This window comes from Caenorhabditis remanei, chromosome X (assembly GCF_010183535.1).
Source record: "Caenorhabditis remanei strain PX506 chromosome X, whole genome shotgun sequence".
Classification (NCBI taxonomy): domain Eukaryota; kingdom Metazoa; phylum Nematoda; class Chromadorea; order Rhabditida; family Rhabditidae; genus Caenorhabditis; species Caenorhabditis remanei.
The window spans coordinates 17,224,289-17,250,276 of NC_071333.1; the positions used below are offsets into that span (position 1 = coordinate 17,224,289).

A 25,988-nucleotide genomic window follows, 5' to 3' on the forward strand; every position below is an offset into this window, starting at 1 on the left:
TTGAGAATCGGATTTCTTTCTTTTTTCCTTTTTTGCATCCTTTTCTGGACAAGTGAGTTTCATTCGAGTAATGGACTCTGGCCAGCTCATTATGGCATGAAAAATGGGACAAGTGGTGAGGGGAAAGCAGGGGTAAAAGAAAAAGTTGATTATCTATTTCCTTCTGTTTTAAAATTTTCTCTCCGTTTTACTCTTTCACTTTTGGAGTCAATTTTTTCAAAAGTCAACTTTTAAAAATGCAACTGTTGAAAAGATAATTGTTTGTTTGCATTGGGAGAGAAAAAAGAGGAAAACAAAAACATCAGAAAACTTCTACTACTGTCAGGAAACAAAAAAGGATAAAAATAGTTTTTATTTCCTCATGTGTCTGCTGACAAACTCAATCCTGTGCAACACTTTATAAGAATAAGGTGGCAAATTCCTAACAACAATCCAGTCCAGGAAAATGAAACAAGGCAACTTATACTCTATACAACCAATAAACCACACATGAGGAAAAATACGAAAAAAATTAGTTGTCGACAAAATTGATTGACTGGGTGGTGGTGACACACTCTTAATGAGATATGAAAAATATGGAAATAAAATTTTCAACAAGCAAGAGCAATTAAATTATGATCCCAAAGTTTAATGGTGCGGTTAATTGACCTTCTGACCTAGTACGTCACTTGAAATTGACCTGAGTCAATTATCACTTCCTTAATGGTTTGGTGAATGTAACAAACAATTGTGATCTAATGATCATTATACCGAAACTAAGTTGAAATTGAATACACTTTGTGGGAAATGAATAAAAATTCAGTAGTTTTTAAAAATAAAATGTTTTGTTGACTTCTTGAGTTCACCATTAATTATTCTGATAGTACTTGCTGTTCTCATGTCAATTTTTCATTAGCTTCTTCTTTTTTGATGTTTTTTCTTGTTGCATCTGTACAACTCATTGCTACACGTGTTGCCATCCGGAAAAAGGGAAGGGCTCCTTGTATTGACACAACGAAAATTTTGAGTTTTTCTCAACGTCACTGATAACACCGCAGTCGTTGTGTTTTATTACCTATTCTCAACTCGCCAATCACGGTTTGTCAACCACTCTGACTAAAAATGTTGGCAAGAGCATCTCTCCACTCAAATGGCGCGGATATGCATACTGCTGAGTATGCGGAGTATAAGAAGGTAAGATTTTGAAGGGTGGGGTATTATAAATAAAAAAGAAGGGTATTATATATCTGAAAAAAAAATTTCAGGAAGAAATCACAGCCCATCACGCCCGTGATTTGGTACATATAAATGCAGGAGGTACAAGGTTTGTCTAGATTGGCGAAATATGAGATAGTGAGATAAAGTTTCAGATTTACAACTCTTTACGACACACTGGCACAATCCAAATCCTCGTATTTCTTGAATTTTATCCGGATTGATCGAACAACTGGAAAAGTTGTCTTGCTTCAGCAGAGGACTATTGTAAGTTAATCTTTTATCATTTTTGAATATTCATAACTTTGGTTTTTTCATGCATTGGAATTTCGAATGTTGAAATTTTCAGTAATTTTTTTTGTGGTTGGAATTTTATTTGCTTTTAGTGATTCATTTGGAATTAAGTCACACACTAGGAACATTTCAATACCGCAACAATAAGTGTTGAAATTCTTCTATATTTTCAGCGTGATGAGTCAGGAGCCATATTTGTCAACCGTGATGGACGCCTATTTGCATTTGTTCTGCAATTTATGAGAGACGGCAAGAACACTGTCCTGCCTAAAGACAAAGACTTGTTGGCACAGCTTAGGGTGAGTGTGTATCGTTTTTAGTTTCATTTGTTAGTTGGTTTCTTATTTCTTATTTCTTAACCATGCGTTTACAACTGATAACAACTGATAACCACGTTGTTTACATTTGCGGGTTTGGTCCTATTTTATGACTACCTGAAAAATTGAAAGGAAAAATATTCAATAGTTATATATATTGATTAAAATAAAATATAAAGTTCAAAAACTTAATTGGCGTTAAAAAAGTAGTTCGGAAAAACTATTTCCGTGTGTGTTCCAAGAAACTATTTTTTTGCAGAGAGAAGCGGATTTCTTTGGCATGGAGGTATTCAAGTACCTCATTCAAGAGACACTCGTCGATTTGGAAAAAGAACAGCGTGCCAGTACCATTGATATTGCCGACATTCGTAATTCAGTCAACCAAATTGCAAACAACACGTATTACACTGGAGGACGTAATTGAAATACACTTCCTTCTTTCCTAACCCTTTTTTGCTAATTATGACGAGATGTGGGAACATAAGTTCAAACGTACTTTTATATTTTCTTCATTCGTAATAAAGGTCAAACAAACAACGCAGTGTGGTGGAAGTAATGAACATTATAGATTTGGGAACTTTGAACTTTTGAAGTTTCGAGAAATGAGTCAGATAAAAAAAACAAGAAATTGATAATTAATCAACAAAAACCAAAGTATTTGAGTTTTTCCGACATAAACTTCTATTTCAGGCAGGGTACGGCAATTCCGGACCAGTTCATAAAAAATAGTCAACAAAAAAGTCGAAAAACTCAACCATCTTTTTTTAAACTTAACAGAAATTGTGCATTTTCAATGAAATTTCCAATTTCAACTGGAGCCGAGCCAATCGGGCCGGGCTGGGTCTACGAAAACTTTTCAGTCGGCCCGGCCCAAAATTTCCAAACCCTGATAATAGGTAACCAGGAATTTTAGTTCAAGACAGACTCAATTTGAAACTTCTTTTTTTCAGAGAAATTCTACAGAAGTACCGTTCCTGGATTATAGCTTAAATTTTCTAGTTACGATCCATATTCGCCGTCTCCACGTCATGAAATCCAAGTAGACAACAAAACTCGCCGGTGTGTTACGAGTTTTCACGTTTCAACGACTCCCCGCTTCACTTTTTACGAAGAGTATCTAATGAGGTATGAATTCAAAGAATGGGAGGAAGAACTCAGAACATTTCGTGAGTCTTGACATCTTTTTTTTTTGCCTAATGTGTGAATTTGGAGTTTGTTTTGGACTCTACCAACTTCTGTTCCACATTTTCATTTTTGATTTTGATCATTGATGAAAATATGAGGGAGACTGAAAAAGTTGAGATAAGTTCAAAGCGACTTTTCTAATGAGTGAAATATCGCAGACATTTTCACTTTTTTTCTAAATTTTTGATCTTTCGGGACGCTTGGTTTTGCAATTTTCCACCCACTCAATCTCAGACAGATCTCACGTTTTTTTAGTTCCATTTTTTATACTTTTTTTTTTACAATTTCAGAATGGATATTCCAAATGCTACAGACTCATTTTTAACATTTGCAACACTGAGTAACCCACAACTTCTGGTTCACATATTTGCCACAATCTTTCCTGCATCATTTTTCGCATTTGATATCATTCTTCTGATGTCCGCGGTATCCAGTAGGAAAGATGCATCTATTCCTGTAGCATATATTGTGATTATGTGTCTACGTGGACTTGTTTCGAATTTCATATTGACAATGCAGTACTCCGTGTTCTTATTAACGACCAACAAGGGATATGAAGGTATGTTTTGAAAAATTGATATATTTGAAAAATTTGAAAAATTAAACTCAGATTTTCTGGAACTGGTTGGAAAAGAGACTACAATGCTTGGTACATTTACATATCTCACTGCTCTAGTACTAAATGTGCTTATGAGTTTGAATAGACTCGCGGTAGTTCTAAAACCGTTCAATGAGTGGTTTACTCATTCTTTGGTGTTTTTTTATTACACAATTATCGGGATTATTCTTTTTGTTTCCTTGGCAATTCCATATTTTAGTCCGTGTTATGTTATGTTTATAGTGAATAAACAAGCATTTGTTTCCGGATGTGCACCTGCTCGACACCCGGTTAGTTGTTCAAAAAAGTTTCAAATGTTTACCCCTGCGAACTTAATGGACCACATCCCTCGTTTTTTGTTGATGAGGAAGGATTAATTTTTAAGCTTTGATGTTCTAGTTTTCTTTTCAGATAACAACATTTCAAAACACCTACACTATTGTTCTCCCGGTTACTTGTATGATAGTAAACTTGGGTATCATACTACACCTACGCTTTGTCCGAAATAACTCTTATAAAATATTATGGCATACTCTACGTGGAAGTATGTTTTCTACTGTGAGCAATAGATCGAATAATATTTTAGATGTGATATCGAGAAATGTTTCTCAAACATCCACATTTTCAAAAATGAGGGCACGTCGGGATGTTGTTATGATTCGTCAGACAATCTCAATCGCAGTATATTTGTCTATTTATGAGTTTGGTGCATTCATTATTAAAGTCTTTCCGGTAACAATTTGATAATTGTGCAACAATAAAGCTAAATTTCTCACAGGGACTATACATTGGTCTTTCTCAAACTGGAAAGGAAGCATATTTCTATGCTCGAATGGAGTCTGTCCCACTGATGAACTTCTTCATATATTTTATTGAAACAAGAAAAACAAGAAACATGGTCAAAAGGTTTTTACAATGGAACAACAAAAACGACTCGAATCTGGTCACTATGTCTCATCGATCAGGATCAGGGAATGCTCCACAAGGGACTATTGTAGTTGTATGAATGTTTGGCTATTTTAATATAAATTTGAATGTTTCCTGCTTGATAGTTTCCAAAATAAAAGCTTTTATTCCATCCACCTAATCACTAATGATTAAAAATTACCTCACAGCTTTGTTTACTCTTAATTCGAGGCCTATTGTTCATGATCAAAATTTTCAGCTTCTTTCAGCAAAATCTACAATTTTTTCTTTAAGCCCCATATTTTTCATTAATCCTCTTGTTTCCTTTTTGACATTTATCAAATTTCATAACAACAAACTAACAGAAAAAAAAGTCCTAAAATATGTTCGTTCCACCTCTGCGCACACTTTCAATTACTTGGTTACTTTTCTAAAAAAAAAGAAGCTAAAACTCATGACTTTCTACCTGTGGAATGGGCTTTTCGTGCCAGTTAATGAGATTTTGGGTTGGGTCTTAGGGTTGTATCCTTCCAGGAACTAAATCATTTTCCAAGAACTTATCTTATCTCTAAACGTCACAACATTTTCTCACTTTCTTCTCATTTTTCAAGATAAGAGGATAAGTAACAAACTCTTAAATGGATTTTTTCATGTTTACTACAAATCCCGATCTGGATCCAGGCGTCCCCTTTAATGAGATGTCCAGACCTAACCAACTTATCTTGGGTTTCATGGTTGTATTTCAACTTTTCTGCCTTCTTTATAATGTTCTAATGCTAGCGGCCACTTATCAAAACCGGAGAAGCAGTTTGTCCTTTTTCTCAAGATTTATTAAAACTTTCTTTTTTCCAGACTTCCTCCCGCTTGCTTACATTACAGTTATGTGCATTTCTGGAGTTATTGTTTCAGTTTTCATAAGCATCAACATTACGACCTATATAGCTTTGGAAAAGGACGAATATGATGGTATTATTTTTCTCTTGATTTTCTTGAGTCATTCTAGTTTTTTTTCAGTTTATCTCTCACATTTCGGAAAAGAAGTAACTGTTGGAAGCACTTTTTCGTATCTCTATTCAATTTTCATAACTGTTCTAATGACCATCAACCGTCTGGCTATTGTGCTCAACCCATTCAACGAAATGTTCACCCATAAGAAAGTGTTCATTTATTCCGGAATCATGGCTATTTTAGTTCTAGTTTCTCTACTCATCCCATACTTCAGTCCGTGCAGTATCACTTTTGCTGTGAACAGGATGTCGTTTGTTTCTGAATGTGCTCCAAATCGTCATGCGGTTAGTTTGGGTAAAGTTAGCTTAAAAATAAAAAATAAAAAATAAGTGATTGCCCTGAACCAGGATCGAACTGGTGACCTTTAGATCTTCAGTCTAACGCTCTCCCAACTGAGCTATCAAGGCACATGGGACTAGTGGCGACAGGGGGAAAACAAAAAACGAGAGGGAAGCGGAGAGTGCGCCAGAAAATGTGAGAGGCGTTGCGTCAACAAGGGGGACGTTTTCCATAATACAAATGCGCCGCGATTTTTTTTTGGAGGATGTGTAGTAGAATAGAAGGGTGTTGATGAAAAAATTCTGGAATAAGAAATAAAGTATAAAAGTGTTCTTTAAAAAAGAATGGGCCGAACCGGGGATTGAACCCGGGACCTCTCGCACCCAAAGCGAGAATCATACCACTAGACCATTCGGCCGCGATTGAGAGTAGAACATAATTAGTAAACAATACGCGTTGCCTCCATGCTTCCAAGTTTGCATCGAGGATTCGCTGGGACAGGTTTTGTCTGATTCTCCTTCCTTGCTTTCAATATATTGCCTGATTTATTAGAATGATATGTGTTGTGGAATATTTCTTGTAACAAAATCTAGATGTGAGACATGGCCGAATGGTCTAGTGGTATGATTCTCGCTTTGGGTGCGAGAGGTCCCGGGTTCAATCCCCGGTTCGGCCCATTTCTTTTTTGCGACATACGAGCTAAGCTATTCCAATGAGTAATGACTCCTTAAAAACTGAAAGCACACATCACTAATTTCAGATAACTGTGTTCCAAAACACATATGCAATTATCCTTCCACTTTCCTGCATGGTAATTAACTTGGGCATCATTTTTCACCTCCGTTTGGCACGTCATGGCACTTATCAAAAAATCAACAGGATGTTCTGTAAAAGTAAGGGGTTTTTTACAGTTTTTTTCTACAGTAGTTGAAAAACGATTTTCAGACACTCAAATCATTCTCGTGCCTCTTCCAAAGCCAGAACATAATACATCAGTACTGAAAATGAAAACGCGTCGGGATTTTGTGATGATGCGGCAGACAATCTCCATCGCCGCATTTCTCTCCATCTATGAAATCGGAGCATTCATCACTAAGACATTCCCGGTAAGCGAAACAAAAATTAGATCAAAGGAAACAAACAGAAATTTTTTTTGAGGAAGCTTATGCAAGTCTGCCAGAAGGTGTGCGGGATGGTTACTTCATATTCCGACTGGAGTCCGTTGCTCTCATGAACTTCTTCATTTACTACATGGAAACCCCAAATACTCGTCGTATGCTCCGCAGGTTTTTGAATTTCAAGGATTCAGATGATAGTTCGGCTCGCCACATGACAATGGCAACTGTCGCTCCACGATGATGACGTAGTGGGCGTTCTTCTAACTAATTTTCTTTCTCAATTATCCTTTTCCCCACCCCTCCCACCCGTTCCAATCTTCTCACCCTGTTATTTTTTCTCAAGTTCCCCTTTTTCCCCTTTTTCAGTCAAACCCCCCACTGATATCACTCAAAGATCGCACGCCCTCGAAATCTGGAATATTCCCTTGGCTCAAAATTCTAATGAGCCGATTTCTCTTTTCTCTTGGATACGTGCAATCTTTCGCATAGACACAAAAAATTTCAATTAATAATCATTGTTTTCGAAGAAGCTTTTTTATTTTCATTTTTCCGATATTATAAAGACGTCGTGTGATGTATTCACTTTCCGGAATTGTGTAATTTTCCAAGTTGTTCTAACAGATTGCTTGTGGTTTTAGCAAGTGTTTGTTAGAAATAAGTGCGCAAGAGTTGGACAATGATTTTTATTTCTCCGAGGAGACTCTGATTAACTATTATTATTATCTGAAAATGATAAAACTCTACATCAGATGATACAAAGACTCAGTACATCAGCATGACCCTTCGTTTTTAGGAAATTAAAGATATGATTTGGCTTAGCTCTTTTCAATTTCAGTAATAAATGAGTTGGCGTCAGTGTTCAACTTTAGATTGATCTTTTTTTCAAGTTAGAAAAATAAGTTAATCAGAATTTTAAAAAACTGTCATCCCTATTGTAATTATGGTAATTTTTAAGATAAATTTTTTTTGAAATAAAATTCCCATAAAATTCAATTGATTCGGTTTCAAAATGATGAAACGTATTTCGGGAATCTAAAAACCAGACGTTGCTTAATTTCTGTAATTTAACTTCACACCGACATAATTCAATCCCTATTCATCTCATATCCACGAAATATCATATATATGGGTAGGGCGATCAACGTGACGTACAACCAGGAAGGTTGATTTTTCTGCCAACAAGATGACTATGAGAAATATGTGCGTGGTGTTGTCTAGATAGGGATGGGGGTCCAAAACTATTTTTTCCTTGAGACAGTGATAATGAGTCAACACCTTATTTCTGATAACATCGAGTGATGTGTCAAGATAATTTCACAGTTAATTGCTCAGTACGGAACCGGATAAGGAAACCAAATAATTGTACTATTTTCTTGTTTAACCGAACGACTTACTTCCGGTATTTTCAAACTCCATTTTTTGCATTACGTACACACTTCTCTGACTTTCAAATCTGTTGCCAAATAAATGTACCTACAATCGCTTATTCCAGAAAAGTCAAATTTAGGATTATTTCAGACGTTTTTCATTTTGTCGTCACTGAATGCCTCACCGTCACACACTCCCAAAAAGTCAGACCTTCAGAAAAATCACTATGTGATGATTTCCATTTTTGAATGGCATGTGACGAATGCTGATAATTACTTCATAATTGGAGATGTCTGTTTTAGCACCCTACGCCTACTTATTCAGATTTAGCTGGAATTTTGTAGGAGGAAGTTCCTTTTTGACCCCTAGAGTGCTCTTGTTTCAGAATGATTCAACAGTTCAGACTATTCAAACCTTCTCTTTCCTTTTCTGTCACTGTCAACCTGGTAATGTTTCAACTTTTTGGTTTCAGCAATTCTTCCGGAGCGACCATGACAAATACAATCTTCATTATCGTGGCTGCAATCTTCCCTGTCTTTTGCCTAGTCTTCAGTGGGATTCTTCTCATCACATCAATCGTAAACCGGAAGAATAGTGAGTTTTTTCCAAGGTACTGTAATTACTATTTTCTGATTTTAGACTCCTTCCCTCTAGCCTATATCATTGTGATGAGCACCAATGGAATTGTGATCTCGTTATTTATATCTCTCCACGTTATGATTTACCTCGTGCTGTCCGAGGAAACGTATGCAGGTAGGAGATACATCTTTACTAAATTGTACTAAATTGATTTCAGTTTACCTTGTAAAATTCGGAAGAGAGACAACTCTCGGTGGCACCTTCTCCTACCTCAACTACCTAATGGTTAACCTGTTGATGACCATCAACCGTGTGGTTGTTGTTGCCAAACCGTTCAATGAAACCTTTACACACACCCGAGTGTTCCTTTTCTGTGGAATCATTGCTGTGCTCATGTTAATCTCACTTCTGATTCCATACTGGAGCCCATGTTATATTGTATTCAATGTTAGCAAACTTGCCTTCGTGTCTGCTTGCGCCCCAGGAAGACATCCGGTTAGTTTGGTTAGCTGGGATAAAACAAAAAGTCAAAACTAACTAGAAAAACAATTGGAAAATAAATTTAGTTGGACCAGTCAGATTCTGAAAATATATTCTTAGGAATATGAATAAAAATAGTTTCAAAGAAAATCGAAGCAAACAAAAAGAATGGGCCGAACCGGGGATTGAACCCGGGACCTCTCGCACCCAAAGCGAGAATCATACCACTAGACCATTCGGCCGCGATTATGCTTAGAACTAATTCAATTTGTGTTGCTTCCGACGAAGATTTGCTAGAAAAGGTTTTGGCGCGTCAAACATCTATACCCCTTCTTGTTTCCATTTCAAATCCATTTTAGCAAGCGATGTGATTTCCTTGGAATGAAATTCGGATATCAGACATGGCCGAATGGTCTAGTGGTATGATTCTCGCTTTGGGTGCGAGAGGTCCCGGGTTCAATCCCCGGTTCGGCCCATTTAGTTTTTTTTTCGATAAATCTTTTAATATTAAAATATTCCTATTTCAGATAACTCTGTTCCAAAACCAATACTTCATCCTAATCCCATTTATCTGCTGTTTCGCTAATCTTGGCATCGTTTTTCATGTTAGATTTCGTCGCAACCATTCCTACGATAAGATCATGAGACTTTTCAAAACTAGTGAGTTTTTGGATAATGATTTTTATTTATTTATCCTCATTTCAGAAACGCGACCAGTGGTTTCCAACGTCTCAACTGTATTGCAAAATGACAACATGTCGAGAATTCAAACACGTCGTGATTATATCATGATGAGGCAGACTATCATTGTGTCTATCTACCTCGCTATTTATGAAATTGGAGGTTTCCTTGTTCGCCTGTTTCCGGTAATGATGATAACTAAAAACTATGTATCATTGACAATTTCTACTTCAGAATGCTTTCATGAGTCTCCCACAAGACGCTCGGGATGCATACTTCTTTTTACGTTTCCTTTCGATCCCTCTGATGAATTTCGTGATTTACTACGTGCAAACCAGCAGCACTCGTCGAATGATCCGTAAATTTTTGAACATGAAGGAACAAAGTCCAGATACCGTACTCAATACCATCCCGGTTGATCAACGACTCTCAACAACCACTCAGACACAATCAAGGACTATTTCTCAAGTATCATAATTTTCTCGTTTGCATGTTCCAATCAAGTACTATTACATTTCAATAAACAAATATAACATTATCACTAAAAGTCTAAGAAAAAAGAAAAAAAGAAAAAAGAATTGCCCTGAACCAGGATCGAACTGGTGACCTTTAGATCTTCAGTCTAACGCTCTCCCAACTGAGCTATCAAGGCAGATAAAGGGAACTGCTAGCAGGGTAGTGAGAATCAGAGCGCCGCAGAGGAAAAAGGAGAAGGTAAACAAATAGATAAGAGAGGCGCGGAAAAACAATTTAGAATTTCGGTCTTATTTTCATTCGCCTGTTACTACTAAACAAGAAAAGTGATACATCTCACATATTTATTGAAATTTCATCGTCAACTTTTGTCATGAAGATTACAACCTACACAGTCTTTAAGATCGGTGGGAACATTTTGATTTTGACATAGAGTTTTTCCAAAAACTACTACTAGGTAAACTTGCAAGTCTCAGTGTCAGAAACTGGAGTTAGGTGCAATTTTTGTCATTTTTGTTGAGTTTCAATATTTTGAAATGCGCAGCTTTCCCAAAACTTTGAAACATAAAAACATAGGTTCAGCTTCACTTTCTGTCCCTGTATAATCAGTTTCCTAAAAATCTCAACTATTCTTCTCTTTTGATCCGAATCTTTCATCATTTGAACTTTACTCGAAACACCCATTCCCAATTCTTCCACATTTTTCAATTATCTACAACAACTCAACTCGAAACTCATTCCTATAACAATTGCACACTCTTTCCCTCTTGCTCGTGCTCCATTATTGTAAAAAAGCGAGATTCGAGGAAAGCTATCCACTTGGAGCATGACACCTGTGGGCGGAGTCAACACCACAACCACCTCATATAAGTTGTTTCAAGCCTCTTTCTATCTACCACTTTGCCATGGACAACCTTGTGAGTACCATGGCTCCAAGTACCGCATCTGAAGGACTTACCAATGGAAAACTGTTTTTGTACATCCTTTCTGCTATCTTCCCATTCTTATTCTTCATTTTCGACGCTCTTCTTCTGGCTGCAACTATCTACAACCGCCGTGACAGTAAGAATGTTTTTTGAAAATTGTAAAAAGTACGAGTAGTTTTTCTTAAAGGTTCCCTTCCGTTGGCATACATCTGTGTGATGTGCACAATTGGAATGTTGACAACCTTCTTCATGGTTCTTCACACTTCTATCTTCCTTGTCCTCCCACAAGCTTCATATGAAGGTAAGACACCTTGCAAAACTTCTGATCAAGTTGTAGACTAGTCTCATGCCAAGCAGCTTAATTAGCATTCCCTTTTTAGCATATCTCATGGCGTTCGGACGCGAGACTACTCTGGCTGGAACATTCTCTTATCTTACTGCACTTTTCATCACCGTTCTCATGACTATCAACCGCGTCTATATTGTCATCAAGCCGTTCAACAACGAGTTATTCAGTCAACGTCGAGTGTTCGTCTACTGCGGAATCATCTCATCGCTCGTCCTCACCTCCCTTATCATCCCTTACTTCAGCTCTTGCTATGTCATTTTTCGAGTTGATCTTTTGTCATTCGTTTCCGGGTGTGCTCCAAATCGTCATCCGGTATAGTTTCTCAATATTTTCTCAATATTTTTAATTTTCGGATAATGTGTTTTATTGCCCACCGAATGATTTCATTTTTTGAGGAAAAATCTCGAGGGTTGCGTGTTAGAACCGGGTGAAAAACTGAAAGTCACATTGTAGTTTAGTCATATTTTCTTATCTGCCTGGTCTTATGGCCCGGAAGTATAATGACTCGAGTAAAAATAGATAGAAAAAATAGTCCTGGGACCACTGGAACCCAAAGCTAGAATTTCAGCACTATACCGTTTATGTGAGAACTAATTAGCGTATGACAAAATAGTAAAGGTTTCAGGTCCAACTTTCAGTTTGAACCATGTCTGTTCAATTTTTTTACTTCAACGTTTCAGATCACCGTATTCCAAAACACCTACGCCATCATCCTCCCATTCACCTGCATGTTTATCAACCTGGGAATTATCTTTCATCTTCGTTTCTCCCGAAGTGGAACATACGCCAAATGGTCTAAATTTTTCTGCAAGAATAAGGTCACAACAGTCATAATCGGACAGGCCACTCAAAAAACTGCACTGTCAAAGATGCAAGCAAGACGAGACCTTATCATGATGCGTCAGACTATCTCGGTTGCAGTCTATCTGTCGATTTATGAACTGGGCGCATTCATTATGAAAACGTTCCCGGTAAAAAATGGAAAATTGAAATTTTATTTAATCAAGGTTTTTCTTCTAGAACGAGTATGCAATGTTGCCTGCTATTGTGCGAGATGGATACTTTTATTTCCGCTACGAATCTGTTCCACTCATGAATTTCTTCATCTATTATGTGGAAACTGGAAGCACTCGTCGCATGTTCCGCCGTTTCTTGAATATCAAGGATAAAATATCAGACTCCTATGTCAACCCAACAGTTATCACTGTGGCTCCGAGAGCTCAACCAGTTAGGGGTGTTTCTGCAACCGGAGCGATGTCTTCCCCCACTGTATGAGCTATTTGAATTATTGCTCCGTAAAGAATATTTGTAATATTTACAATTGTCTATGTTTTTCTGTGAGAATAAAATAAAAGTTTTTAAAAAGTTCGAGAACAAAAACTGTAATTTATTTCATCCATGACTTGAATATAATTATATGACAAAATAAATAAACAAATAAACAATAAATCAAAATAAAATAAGTTTCTACGATATAATTCTGAATTGATGGCTAGATAGTGAGGCAGATAATTACAATTATTAGGGTAATTTAGGCTAGTGAAGACTAGAAATTACATAAGTTTTGCTGGGAGAACCAAGTCAATAACATCAAGCAGGCTGCTGAGTCCATAACCGAAGTTCTCTTCCTTAGTGGTGTCCACATCCCAGAAATACTTGCTGAACTCGTTTTTCCAGTGGAGAGCGTTCTGAAAAAAACGGTTTCAGAATTGAAGACTAATCTTATTCCTCTAAAACTAACAGCAAAGAATGTGTTTTGAAGAGAATGGTTGTCGGTTTCTGAGTGACAAGATGTATGAATTCTATTCACTAATAGGTGTCCGAATGATGTCATTGGAGCATAGATTCCAGTTTTCTTGACATGGTTGATCTCAAGAACCTTGACGTGTTGGTACACCTTGTTGTTCTAAAAAAATACTATTTTTGTTATTTTTCAAATCTGTTTTACCTTGCGATGAGCAATGTAGAGGCAATCTCCAACTTTAACGTTTTCAGCAGACACTGGATTTGAGTTGATGTTTTCATCCTTATTGTCTACTGAACATTGGCTAACGTATACCAAATGTTTCTCAGTGAGAGAGAATTTCTCTCCATTGTCGAGAGAGAACCTGCAACAGTTGTCTTATACTAACATTGTGTAAATTCAACTTACTCAATGAAAACCGCTTCTTGCTCTGGGTCTCTATGAATCCAGTATTGAACTGGGATATGGGTAACTTCATCTCCGTTCTTGTCGAGAGCTTGCACCCAGTCTCCAATTTCCAATTCATCCATTCGCGTCACTCCTTTGTTGTACACAAAAACCGTTGCATCTCCAGGGAAGCAGTAGTAAAGTTCTAGGAATAAATATTCAGAGAGTGCCTGAATAGTGATAACCTACGAAGTCCAGCTGGTGCACCGTATCCATATGCTGGGAAGTATCCTGCAGGTTGAGCTGGGACTGGCTGAAAATTGTTTGGTTTGGATATAAAGAAAATTTAAAAAAAAATTAATCATAATCACATAAAACCAAAAAATGCAACTAAAGAGGCTACATAATTAACAAGTTTATTAATAATACTATTATTGCAAAGAAAAATAAGATATGCAAGTAAGAAATGAAAAGAAAAGATTTAATGAAACTTTTTTAAAATTATTAATGATGTTATTATAAATATTAAAATTATTATGGGTTAGATTATTACTACTAGATTAAAACAAATAAAAAGTTTAGTGATATAATCTCACCGCTGGTTGGAATGGTTGTGGCTGGAATGGTGCTGGCTGGAATGGTGGTGGCTGGAATCCTTGTGGTGGAAGTGGTGGAGGAGGTGGTGGAGTAGCGGTGTTCTCTTCAATGAATCCTGGTTGGGCAACAATTTCTTCAATAATGACTTCTTGTCCATTCTCTACTCCAGCTGGGACAACAAGTTCCCCTGTTTCAATTGGAGTTGCACCTGCGGCGAGTGGGGCTTGAAAGGCGATAGCTCTATGTCCATTAACGTGACGGATAACGTTTTCGGAGTTGAGAACTTCAGCTGGAATACAAAAATGTTGTTTTGAGTTTTATGATTTCCACTAAATAATCACTTACCAACTGATCTGTCTGCCTTCTGGAGGTCCAAGCAAGAGAATCTTCTAATATTGACTTCATAGAAAATTTCTCCTTGCTCATCAAGCTTCTTCTCAATGTTACTAATGTAGTCAAAAGCATATTGATGGTTATTCTCAGTCACTTCTCCTCCAACAACAATTTGTCCGCTAGAAACAGTGGCGATTCCTCTATCAGTTGAAGCACGGAGTGGTGGGTAGGTACAACATTGGTAGGCAATACTGAAATTCTTATTCTGAAAGTTCCGAGTCCCCTTGTATTAGACTAACACTTGAGTGGTGGTTGCATTCATAACTGGTGAGATTCCTCCGACCCATTGATCTTCGGAATTACAGGACAAAGATTGGAACTCTGCATCGCATGTCTGAAATATACGCTTACAGTACTGGCCAAAATGATATCATATTTTGGCTTTTTCAGTGGAAAATGTCCAACTTTGAGAGTGTGTTATTGTGAAACAATTTTTCCAACAAAGTAAACTTTTAATGGATCATACAAATCGGAAGTAGATCTATATTTTTGTAGTTGACAACTTTTTTGTACGGACAATCCCTGAGGTATTTTGCACTGAAATGTGTCTATTTGAAGGTGAAATTACTTTGTCGATATGTAACTTGCTATGGAGCTTCCGTACAAAAAGTTGTTAACTTCAAACATAGAGCTCTTCTGTTCAGTTTTATTCGTGAAAATTCATTTGTGGGACAGTTAGTTGGGCATTTGCAACTGAAAAAGGCCAAATCCGATATTTTTTGTCCGGTACAGTATGAATTAATAATTCCACAATTATCTATTGTCTTAGGCGATTTCACTTTTTTTTATGTTCTTTCAATCAAAATTATAGGATAAACCTGTTTCTATTTCATTTTCTCCTCACTTTCTGCTTCCTTTTTCTAGGTCGCTATCACTCACCGCTTTTTGTTGAGAATACATTCTCGGGTCAGCGGCGTTGAAAGTGTGGATAGCCAAAGGATCATCACGAAGGAATCCGTCGTTTTGTTGGCTGATTCGGAAGAATTTTGCAGTGGTTGGGAGCTGATGACCATTTGGATGCCATCCGAAACATGTTGGTCGAGCACATCCGAGCACTGGTTGGCCAGAAGGGAGGACCTGAGAAATAGTGGGAAAATAAAAAACAAGTATTTCGAATCTGCAATGCCTAGACTTTTACAAATTGATGAATGATTTATAGCGCAGCCGCAATGTCTTTTTTTTTTTGAAAAACCGTCGGAAATTTGGGTTTCGCGATAAAACTAGACCAATAGTGATTGATCTAACAATACGCTTCGGTGACAAGGGAAGCCTTTAGGCGACGCGGCTTTCAAACTATTTGTAAATTAGGTTATAGGTACTTTCGACTACGTGGAGCCCATTTCTGCAGTCAAAACCGGCTAAATGACTCTGCAAGCATAGCTATGAGCACTCAAATTTTTCATATGCTTATGCTTTTTTACATGGAGCTCCAAATCGGCAAATAGTAAATGCAAAGATGTGATCATTTTTTCCAACGTACAAGCACAGGTGAACCGTTTAAGAACACAAATGGATCCACGTCCTGGCGTATCTGCGGTTGATTGGGAATACTATGTAAAAAAGGATGACCATTTGAAAAGTGTGAGAGGTCATAACATGGCTCGCAAAAAAATTTAGCTTGTTTTCATGGCAAAAATGGATTCTCCGGAGTCGAAAGTATCTATAACAGACGTTATAAATTGTTTGAAAGACGCGTTTCCAAATACTTCCCTTGTGAGACAAAATAAAACACGTTGTACCCTTTTTGTAAGTTCTAAAGAAAAATTTAAAAAGTAAATATAATCTTTTTGAAAAATGGAAAGTCCAGGACTAAGTTTTTTGCTCACAAAATTTTTATAAACCCCTTCAACTCACCTCTAAACTGTATGGAATTGTAGTGTCGCCACACTCTGATCCAAATACCGCTGCAACAGATAGTGATAGTAGCACTATCACCGATAAAGAAGATTTCATGGCTACCTGAAAGTGAAATAAGCACTTCAAACGTTTATAAATAATAAAAAATGAAAAGAATAAGAGGGGGTATATCCGATTAGAAAAGCAACGACCGGCATCAGCTTAAATATGCGATGTCGTTCTTATCAGTGGGCGGAGCTACCTGACCATCGTTTATCACTAGATCTCTTGGATCATCCTAGCATCTACTTTGCTTCTTCCTCATTCTTTTCGAATATTCACGCGAGGAGACGAGTTTCGGAAGAATGAAAATGTCCTGTCGATAGGGCTGGTCAAAGGGAAAAAGCTGATCAGCGACTTCACTTTTTCGTATTCTCCGTATATGATTTATTCGAAGTCATCATCCACACTATTCGCGAGAAAAAAGTGGAGAACCGCGGCGAAAGGATAACCTGATGTGTACCTGATAGAAGTTCCATTTTTGGGGATTGATTAACTGTTTTATTGTTTCACAATTTTTGTTCCAAAATTCAGAATGGAAAAAAGTGGGCTCAAAAGTTTGAAAATGGATTCAATTGAAGAAAATGAGTTTCTTAAAGCAAGATACAATTCTCTGACTTGAAAAGGGAAAATGAGGGATAACGAAGAGTCTTACGCTTTAAAGGTAATAAGATGTTATTAAAATAGTATGGCTGGATGAATCAAGTACTCAAAACTTTGACAAACCTGTCAACAGAACAATAAAAGTTTCATAATTTCATGTGTCTATAATATCATTTCTGAGTTTTGCCATAGAGATTCCAAGTACTTGGCCGAGTGTCTTGAATACTGATAGTGGTAAACAACGAAGTCATCGAATATATGCTTGTCGAATCCTTCATTGTGAATAAGTCCCAGTCCGACACAGTTTGATAAGACACCTGGAATAATATGGTATGAAAGGTTTTTTTTGTAATTGATGGAGGTTTGTACCCATGAAAACATCATCTAGGTGGACCATCGGTACTTTGCAAACGTTTTCCACTAATAACTTAGCGCCATCTTTGGAGAGAACGAATGAAGATCCCTGAAAGAACCTTAGAATACATTTCCTGTTCTTTTGATTTCTGAATCTTTGAACATCTAACACCAACCTGAACAAAAAGTGGGTAGCAAAGGTTTGGATACATTTCTGATGGAACATGCCATGTCAGCCATGGCAAAAAGATCCGAGGATAGCCGCGGGAAACTTTCCCTAACATGACTGGACCTTTCTTCATGTGTAATACCTGCAAACGAAATGCATCAAAGGGAATGAAGAAAAAAATTATAGCCATATCATCAAAAGTCATTTTTCAGGTTTTTGGAAGAATAACGGTTCTTTTTGATATATTGGTTGATCACAGCTACATTTTCGATGTAATGATGCTAACCTGTTCCAATGCTGTTGCGTTCACAATTGTGTCGTCGTTAGTGACAACGATTTGGTCTACAGACGGTAATTGGTCTATCACGAAGCCGTATATTGCCATCATTTTCCATGATAAATTGTGATAGGAATCCTCAAAATCGAATTGGAGAATGTCTAAAGACAATCAAATTTTGATCTGGTTTGTCATGTTTCGGACACCAACCCCGGTATTTGTTGGCTTCAATCTTTAGTGTGTCATTTTTCGAAGTGGCGCAGACAAAGACCACTGGCACGAGTTTATCCACCTAAATCGGAAGCATTAGGTGATATTGAAATTGTGTGAATTCATAGATAAAAAAGTAGAAACTAGAAACTTGCCTGCTGCTTCCATGTCCTTCGAATGAAATTCCTATAGTCTAAAGATCCCGGTCCTGAACGTATCACCAGGATACGTTTAGGAAAGTCTGGCAGATCGGGCCTAATGAGAACATCTGGGATTTTATCAAGTTTACAGTTTTCTGGATCCGCTCGTCGATTCGGGAAAAATTTGTCGACACCTGGAATGAGGCTACTGTATTGCTATAAACTTAATTGTACGCGTTCATGATAACGTCTAAGTTATATCAAAGAACCAGTAACATTTTGATCTCATAGTTTCAGTTCAAAAAGTTTATTAAGCATCTGTTCGATCCTTTTTCCTTTGATATGTACTTCCGCGATGATAGTTCATGTCTATCATACATTCAAAAAAAAAACAGGAATTTGCATTGAAACGTTGACTACGCCTTGCATGTTTCTTTTACGATAATTGTATTCTTTTGTTCTCTTAATTATCCTACAATCATAATTAAAACTTACAGGTCTGAAAATCTGGGTCCCTAGGTTCCGTTGACAATAAATCACTTTGTGTATAACATAGCACCCGAAGAGGTAGGAGGCATGACTCAAGGTAATTGGCAAACTGCAAATTATCGATTTTCGAAGATTGAAATTAATGGCGCGGAACATTGTCATTATCTGATTTATTTCACTATTCAAATTCGACAACGTTTCAACACCCAATCACAGAAAATTCAAAAAACTCACGATCAAATATGGGATGACCCATGAAAACAAGAGGATGAAAAGCTTGATTGGCGAAATTAGAAACAGTTCTTTGTGCAGTATTGGCTGCACACAGTACCTGACAACGTTTCGAAGCGGCCGCATGCTTCGCCTTGTCGGCCCAATGGTGTCTTGTGGAAGATACGGATCTTTGGGATACGATCTTATTCCCCTCTTTTCCACCTCACTCCATCGTTGCGGCCCACCTATTTTCTTTCCTTGTCTTCAACCCTCTTTTCACAATTCCTTACATTTCGAATGTCTAGGCAGGTGAGTGTGTTATAGGCAATGTAATTGACAGAGAGGCGAGTGAACTTTTAGAACGATCCGGAGCGGAGATATTGCTAGTGGAAGGGAAGAAAAGAATTGTGCGACGTGTATGTAACAGAACATTGAAAATTGAAAATTATTCTGTGTTGAATACTCTGAATGTATATAGTTTGAAACAATTCTAGAGTTTTACAATAATAAAAATAATTTCATTCACAACACATCACAATAGTAGTAAAATATAGATTTTACTCGTCTTTCTTGACAGCGTAAGTCTCTCCAATAGCAATAACATCAATCTCCGGCTTAACTTTGTCGTAAAGTCTTGGGAATGCTCCATCACAATGATACTTAGTACGGACTTGATTGTAGAGAGTCATATCAAACATCTCATTGAACTCCTCCTCACTCATAAAGATATCAGCGTACAGGAATGAGTATCCCCCGACGTCGCGTGTGAATCTGGAATTCAAATATTTTGGGTTACAAACTGCTATCTCTCTGGAAAAGACGATGAAGTCAGTTTGGAAATATGGGACGTGACCTGTATCATTGGAAAAAAAAAAATATATTTTTTTTAATCTGCGTTTTCTCAGCTTTCCAATGATAGAGGTCACGTCCCATATCTCCAAATTGACTACATGACCTTCCTTAGTCAGTTTTTTCTCACTTCTCCATAGCTCTCATTGCATAGGTTGGGTTGTAAGGCTCACGACGCTCTACTGGTCCCGGGGTGCCGTAAACTCCGAGGTCGTTGAACATGGAATAGTTGGTTCCTGGCACAAGACGGGATTTTGGTGGGGCTCTGAACTCATCATTATAGAAATCATGAATTGGTGTTTGAACCAAGTTTCTCTGCAAACCTTAATTGCCCTTGTGGTGCTCCTCCTTTGTGGTCATAGATTCTGCATGGGTAGACCAAGAGTGGGTAGGTATCGAATAACTTCACAGCGGTGTCCACTTGCTCCTTGAGAGTGTCCAATGGCATGACGATGTCTTGGAAAACCTGCTTGGCGAATGTCATCTCTCTTACTGCTTGGGTAGTAGTGAATTTCAAAAATGCTGGCTTTGGTGGACATAGCCATCCGAGGAATGCACGGAACACCGGGTGATTTCCGAACGGAATCATGCTTTCGAGAACCCAGAAGATAGCACGGTTGTGACGGAGAAGGTATGATTCCAATGGAATGTATTCTTCCCCTCCTTTTTTCAAAAATGTTTCCACGTGTCTGTAAAACCATGGTTTGTAGAACCAACAGACATCATTGATCTGAAAAGTTCGGTATTTTTTATTTCAGGAAAACGATAAAATATTTTTCGGTTTCACCTTTGCACGACTACTGCTATCCACATCTGCGAAATTTCCAACCATAATAACAGCTTCATCCTTGTTATAGATAGTCACTTCCAAGTAGTCGGCTACCTTGGTATCTTTGTTAGTGGCACCAGACAACTCCATGATCTTGTTACAGTACTCGTCTTGTGAGTGGCACTGAAATATTTCAATTAGTCAATTAGGTATTACAAAACTGATTCTAACCGGAATATATTGCATGTGCACGTAAGGTTTGACCTTCACAATTTTCAAAGTTAATCCAACAAGAAATCCGAGTGTTCCATGAGACCATGGAAGACAGTAGTACAAGTCGGAGTGCTCATTTGAGTCAGTGACCGTTATAACTTTTCCATCAGCGGTGACCACTTCATAACTGACAATTGCTTCCTGATAGAGACCAACTTTATGGGAGTATGTTGTCATTCCAACTCCAAATGCAAGTCCTCCAAGTGTGGCATCTCCTATTTCCAGTGTGACAGCTAGTGTGTAACCCCTGAAGTAATAAACACTTAACTTTCCCATTTTTGAACCCTGGTTCTATTATCTAATGTCACAGGTATACTATATTATAGTCCATACCTTTTTCATTGACATGGCCAGTTTTTTGTCAGTTCCAAAGTTCTTTAATTATCAGTAGGCCACGTCTCTGTTTCACTTTTTTATCTGTTATCAGCAGTCCCATTTTTTAAACAATTCCACGTTTAGCACACTAACTATATCATTTTGAAAGCAGAAATCAAACAAGCGGTGCACAGAACGTGTGATAAGAGCAAAACTAGAAAACTGAACATTGCATGGAGCATAGCCCACTTACTTCGGGATCAGGTACTTGCAAATCTCTCGGACAGTCACATTCGGCTCGACGGTCACTGTCAAATTCTGCTCGTCCAGAGAAAGAACGTCATGGAGGTCGATAGGCACTTGGTGACATTTTTTCTGAAACTTTGATTTATTTCGACTTTATGAAACAACTCCTCACCTTGTCAAAAAACGTGGTAGATAAACTCAGCCAATTAGGTCTTGCGGTACATAGTGGTTTTTTCTGAGATGCCGGAAGTTTGGACCATTCGGTAACTTGGTCTTGAATCTTTTGAACACGTTGCTTGTGAGAAGTTGTGACAGCCAATTTTCTGTCTAGCCAGATACGGAATTGGATGAAAATGTCGAACAGCTAAAATTATGATACATATGACTCACTGACCACCTTGAAAACTCACATAACTAGCTGGCAAACAGAAGAACACAATGACAAGTCCCCGGTTATCTTCCAACCATCGAATCGCTTTGGCTTTCACCTGTTCGAGAACCATGGCTGAAAATAGAAAATGAAAATAAAAATAAAATAATTAGGAAACGTTTCGAGGAAAGCACTGGTAGATGCCTAAGCGTCGGCACATAAATGAACTGATAACCAACAAGAAGACCTTTATAGAGACGCAGGTAGACAAGAAAGATAAGAGTTGTTGATAACCTCCGAAAACCGTATAGGTACAAACCACGGAGTTTTGTAGGACACAAAGCGATATGATATATGATGTTTACTACTGTGAGATATAGATGGTAGTATTAAAAATATTTACAATTTTTATTTTTGGAACGAATCGGAATGGAGCAGCAACGTGAGATATGAACAATAACAACAAAGAAAAACACAACACATAGCAAAAAACCCAACAATAGTAACAAGTGAAACATATTTTATAACTCCTGAGCCTACTTGCTACGTTTTGAGGCAGTTGAAGTGGTTGCTGGTGCTTGGCGTTTGATTCCGGATTTGCAATTTTCTTTATTCTGGAAAAAAAACACATTGGGTCTGGAGAATATTGAGATATTAATTACATGTGGGCCTGCTGGAGTCATATTGAGAACAACGATAGAGTTTCCGAAGAGATTTGGTTTCTGACGCTTGTAGCGGATGTGAGAGAACGGTAGTTGGCGATAGCTGTCCTGGAAATTGAAAAATAATAATAAAAGTTGAAGCATCGAATTATTATGAAAAAACGATGTTTTATTAAGTTGGTTTCCGGATAGGATTAAAATATTAACCGCAGTAACAAATACAGGGTGGCTACATTACAGGGATACATCGTTCTTGTGAGAGTAAAATTCGTGGATATTCGGTGGGAAAATGGTTGGGCTCTATTCCAGTTTAGATGTCCTTAAAAAACTCGAATTTCACAAAATACACTTTAACATCCCTCAAAGCACTTAGACGTCCCTTAAAACCCTTAAACAACTCTAATTTTTTAAAAACTTTCTTTCAAATGTTTAGACGTCCAAAAAAACGTTTAAACGTCCCATAAAACGTTTCGACGGCCCTTGAAATTCCAAAATATAGTTCGGCATAGTTAGACGCCCCAAAAAACATTTAGACGTCCCACAAAATGTCTAGACGTCCCACAAAATGTCTAGACGTCCCAAATAATGTTTAGACGTCCAAAATAATGTTTACACGTCCCCCTTGAACACTGAACAAAGCAAAAGCTTGCTTTGACAATTGGAAGTAGTGATTACCTAAAAACAAAGAAACCTAAAAGCTTGCTCTGGCATAGTCTTCAGGCTCAGCACCCTGGAAGTAGCGGATTCCTTAAAACAGAGACACTCAGAAGCTTGCTGGCACTTTTTTACAAAATTTTAAATCATTACTTCCAGGTGTGAGAACAAGCTTTTGGCTTTTTCAGTGTTCAAGGGGACGCCTAAACATTATTTGGGACGTCTAAACATTATTTAGGACGTCTAAATGTTTCAAAGGACGTCTAATTGTTTTAAGGGACGTCTTTGTGTTTTTTGGGACGTTTGAGTTTTTAAGGGCATCTAAACTGGAATAGAGCCAATGGTTGAATTAACAAAAAAACGTTATCAATGGCGCGTCTCGAACGTGATCTCGACTTACGATAAGATTTTCAGTATTGAACCTATTTCTAATCGCCAAAAGCAAAACGTATTGTTATCACGAGGTGATAATAGGTCCACGAAACGTCATCAGGCCCATGAACGCTTTTTTCTTTTATGTCTTTTTTCTATTGGTCTTCCTATTTTTCTTAATTTTTTAGAAAAAACGACTTACTTCGTATTTCACTGCAGATAAATTCACAGGGATTGGTTTCGTTGCGTTCTCATCACAATTTAGCTCCGTTTTGATATCTGCCGGGTCAATCTTGTTGGAGTCAAGTATGTTTTGAAGACAGTCGTTCTGAAATATGACACTATCTTTCAAAATATGCTCCAATATACAAAAAACTTACTAAATAGCGAGTTTTGAATATGACAGCCCATGTTGTTGCATCTTCTGGTGTGAAGAAGTTCTGTTGTGGTATTTGGAACCGTCCAGTCATGTTCACCTAAAAAAATTTGAAATTGAACGGGTGAGAAATAGAGATAAAGACTGAAGAAAAAACAAAACAACAAAAAGGGAGAAAATAATTTTAGGCAATCTGTTTTGTGTGGTCGGTACGTTAGTTTGTCAAAGAAATAGTTTTGTTTGACAAGATACACAGAGAAAAGGCCACTCTCTTCGTGTGATGGGTGGTGATGAGAGAAAATAGTAAAGTAGAAAGGGAAAGGCGGAGAGAGTGATGAGCAGAGATGAAACGTACAATGAGACCCGATGGTAATAGACTTGATAGTAATAGTGAGATAAAAATCCGATAGCCTGAAGAACAGACGATAAGATATGATTTACTTAAAAAATATAAGATATACCGATTTTGTTCTAATTACAAAATCTTGCCTCATTGTGGAGTTTTGGTATGATTCAAAAACCAAACAAGTCATGGAATTCATTAAAATTATTAATTTTGTCGGAGTATCATGAAAAATCTGCAAAAAAGATATTCCGTTGCGGGGAATCGAACCCCGGCCTTATGGGTGAGAGCCATAAATCCTAACCACTAGACCACAACGGAGATAGAATACAGAAAATCAAGTTTGCAATAAAACGTAAGAAAAGGCAAACATACGAGAATGACAGATGTTGCCTTGGCGCATCGCCACTTCAAACATATGCGTTGGAGGCAGACGGCGGGTGCGTTTTGAGTGTAATGGTCGGACACGATTTGTTATTCCAAAGAGAAGAGTCAGAGGAAAAGTTTGGATTGTGTAACTGCATGAACCGGAGAAATTTAAAACATAAGCACTACGCTCAGCATAAAAACGCGATCACTATGACTACCTCGTGTCTTTAGAAGAACTATTATGGAAAACATCATTAAATATCAATTTTTCAATAATAGGTACTCTGTACCAAGTATCATCAGTTTAATTTGAGCACTATATGAAGACACTGATTGTTATCAATGTAACCAACCTTGTTTACGATATATGTAGAAAACTGAGAAACAACTATTTGCCTGTAAGTGCCTAAATTTATGAAGACTGAAAGTGAAAATACGAAATCAAAAAACTTAAATTTAAATTTTCAATGTGCTCCATATTGACGGCGATTCAATTAACACCAAGCGGTTTCAAACTAAACCTGTGGTTCAGGAAAGGTTCAAAGAATTTGTTCACGGAATGAAAAGATAATATTTCGCTAGTCATTGTAAATGTTCTTATTGGATTTTTAGAATTCATTATTTTTCATTACAAAATTATTTCATTCCTGAAAAAAAAGTTACTATAGAAAGATCTTTCAGGAACTCTCAATTGACTACTTCTTCATTTGATAAAAGCAAAAAAAATCGCAGTCAGCAGGATTCAAACCTATGCGGGCAGAGTCCAAGCCAACCTCCGTAACCACTCGGACATTTCTGCCCGCCTTGCCACTTGGATTGTTTCCAATCCGATTCGAAATGATACATAAGAGACAGTGACCAACTGCTCTGTCTTTTGAAGACAATCGGCGGCTTGTCAAACATCAGCAGTCTTGTCCGAGTGGTTAAGGAGATTGACTAGAAATCAATTGGGCTCTGCCCGCGTAGGTTCGAATCCTGCAGACTGCGAATCCTTTTTACTTTTTCTATTGTTAGAGTTGGTGTCTATTAAAGTTTTTTGCACCTGGTTTTAACGGGGTTTCAGGTTTTTTAGTGTTCGTTCTGACAACGGAAGTATTTGGTTACGCGAATTTCGAGCGGTGTCCATTTTTGTCATTGAACCGGCTGAATGTCTCTGCGAGCA

General features: G+C 37.5%; 8 protein-coding genes across 8 annotated transcripts; 4 read left to right on the forward strand and 4 right to left on the reverse strand.

Annotated features, from left to right (window-relative positions):
* Positions 1–1,101: 1,101 nt before the first annotated feature.
* Positions 1,102–2,229, forward strand: GCK72_025489 (uncharacterized protein; the record flags this gene model as incomplete). Its single annotated transcript, XM_003103533.2, has 5 exons — positions 1,102–1,173; positions 1,245–1,303; positions 1,350–1,461; positions 1,662–1,787; positions 2,065–2,229. 5 exons carry the CDS (start codon positions 1,102–1,104, stop codon positions 2,227–2,229), a joined length of 534 nt encoding a protein of 177 aa, XP_003103581.1.
* Positions 2,230–5,267: 3,038 nt separating this feature from the next.
* Positions 5,268–7,140, forward strand: GCK72_025490 (uncharacterized protein; the record flags this gene model as incomplete). Its single annotated transcript, XM_053736360.1, has 6 exons — positions 5,268–5,301; positions 5,347–5,460; positions 5,509–5,786; positions 6,542–6,674; positions 6,727–6,887; positions 6,940–7,140. The coding sequence occupies 6 exons, from the start codon at positions 5,268–5,270 to the stop codon at positions 7,138–7,140; spliced, it is 921 nt and encodes a 306-aa protein (XP_053579926.1).
* Positions 7,141–8,758: 1,618 nt separating this feature from the next.
* Positions 8,759–10,484, forward strand: GCK72_025491 (uncharacterized protein; the record flags this gene model as incomplete). Its single annotated transcript, XM_053736361.1, has 6 exons — positions 8,759–8,861; positions 8,907–9,020; positions 9,064–9,341; positions 9,854–9,986; positions 10,032–10,192; positions 10,242–10,484. 6 exons carry the CDS (start codon positions 8,759–8,761, stop codon positions 10,482–10,484), a joined length of 1,032 nt encoding a protein of 343 aa, XP_053579927.1.
* A 902-nt stretch (positions 10,485–11,386) lies between these two features.
* GCK72_025492 (uncharacterized protein) lies at positions 11,387–13,031 on the forward strand (the record flags this gene model as incomplete). Its single annotated transcript, XM_003103610.2, has 5 exons — positions 11,387–11,543; positions 11,595–11,708; positions 11,788–12,068; positions 12,437–12,727; positions 12,777–13,031. The coding sequence occupies 5 exons, from the start codon at positions 11,387–11,389 to the stop codon at positions 13,029–13,031; spliced, it is 1,098 nt and encodes a 365-aa protein (XP_003103658.2).
* A 278-nt stretch (positions 13,032–13,309) lies between these two features.
* GCK72_025493 (uncharacterized protein) lies at positions 13,310–16,830 on the reverse strand (the record flags this gene model as incomplete). Its single annotated transcript, XM_003103642.2, has 10 exons — positions 13,310–13,444; positions 13,498–13,662; positions 13,705–13,864; positions 13,909–14,092; positions 14,137–14,200; positions 14,484–14,773; positions 14,830–15,068; positions 15,117–15,211; positions 15,757–15,954; positions 16,732–16,830. 10 exons carry the CDS (start codon positions 16,828–16,830, stop codon positions 13,310–13,312), a joined length of 1,629 nt encoding a protein of 542 aa, XP_003103690.2.
* A 708-nt stretch (positions 16,831–17,538) lies between these two features.
* On the reverse strand, positions 17,539–18,287 carry GCK72_025494 (uncharacterized protein; the record flags this gene model as incomplete). The annotated part of the gene is made up of 4 exons (XM_003103573.2): positions 17,539–17,693; positions 17,746–17,839; positions 17,907–18,041; positions 18,186–18,287. 4 exons carry the CDS (start codon positions 18,285–18,287, stop codon positions 17,539–17,541), a joined length of 486 nt encoding a protein of 161 aa, XP_003103621.2.
* A 1,498-nt stretch (positions 18,288–19,785) lies between these two features.
* Positions 19,786–22,183, reverse strand: GCK72_025495 (uncharacterized protein; the record flags this gene model as incomplete). The annotated part of the gene is made up of 8 exons (XM_003103668.2): positions 19,786–19,999; positions 20,208–20,342; positions 20,401–20,807; positions 20,865–21,029; positions 21,078–21,366; positions 21,688–21,809; positions 21,853–22,044; positions 22,091–22,183. The coding sequence occupies 8 exons, from the start codon at positions 22,181–22,183 to the stop codon at positions 19,786–19,788; spliced, it is 1,617 nt and encodes a 538-aa protein (XP_003103716.2).
* Positions 22,184–22,586: 403 nt separating this feature from the next.
* Positions 22,587–24,208, reverse strand: GCK72_025496 (uncharacterized protein; the record flags this gene model as incomplete). Its single annotated transcript, XM_003103653.1, has 4 exons — positions 22,587–22,664; positions 22,713–22,820; positions 23,941–24,066; positions 24,119–24,208. 4 exons carry the CDS (start codon positions 24,206–24,208, stop codon positions 22,587–22,589), a joined length of 402 nt encoding a protein of 133 aa, XP_003103701.1.
* Positions 24,209–25,988: the final 1,780 nt, after the last annotated feature.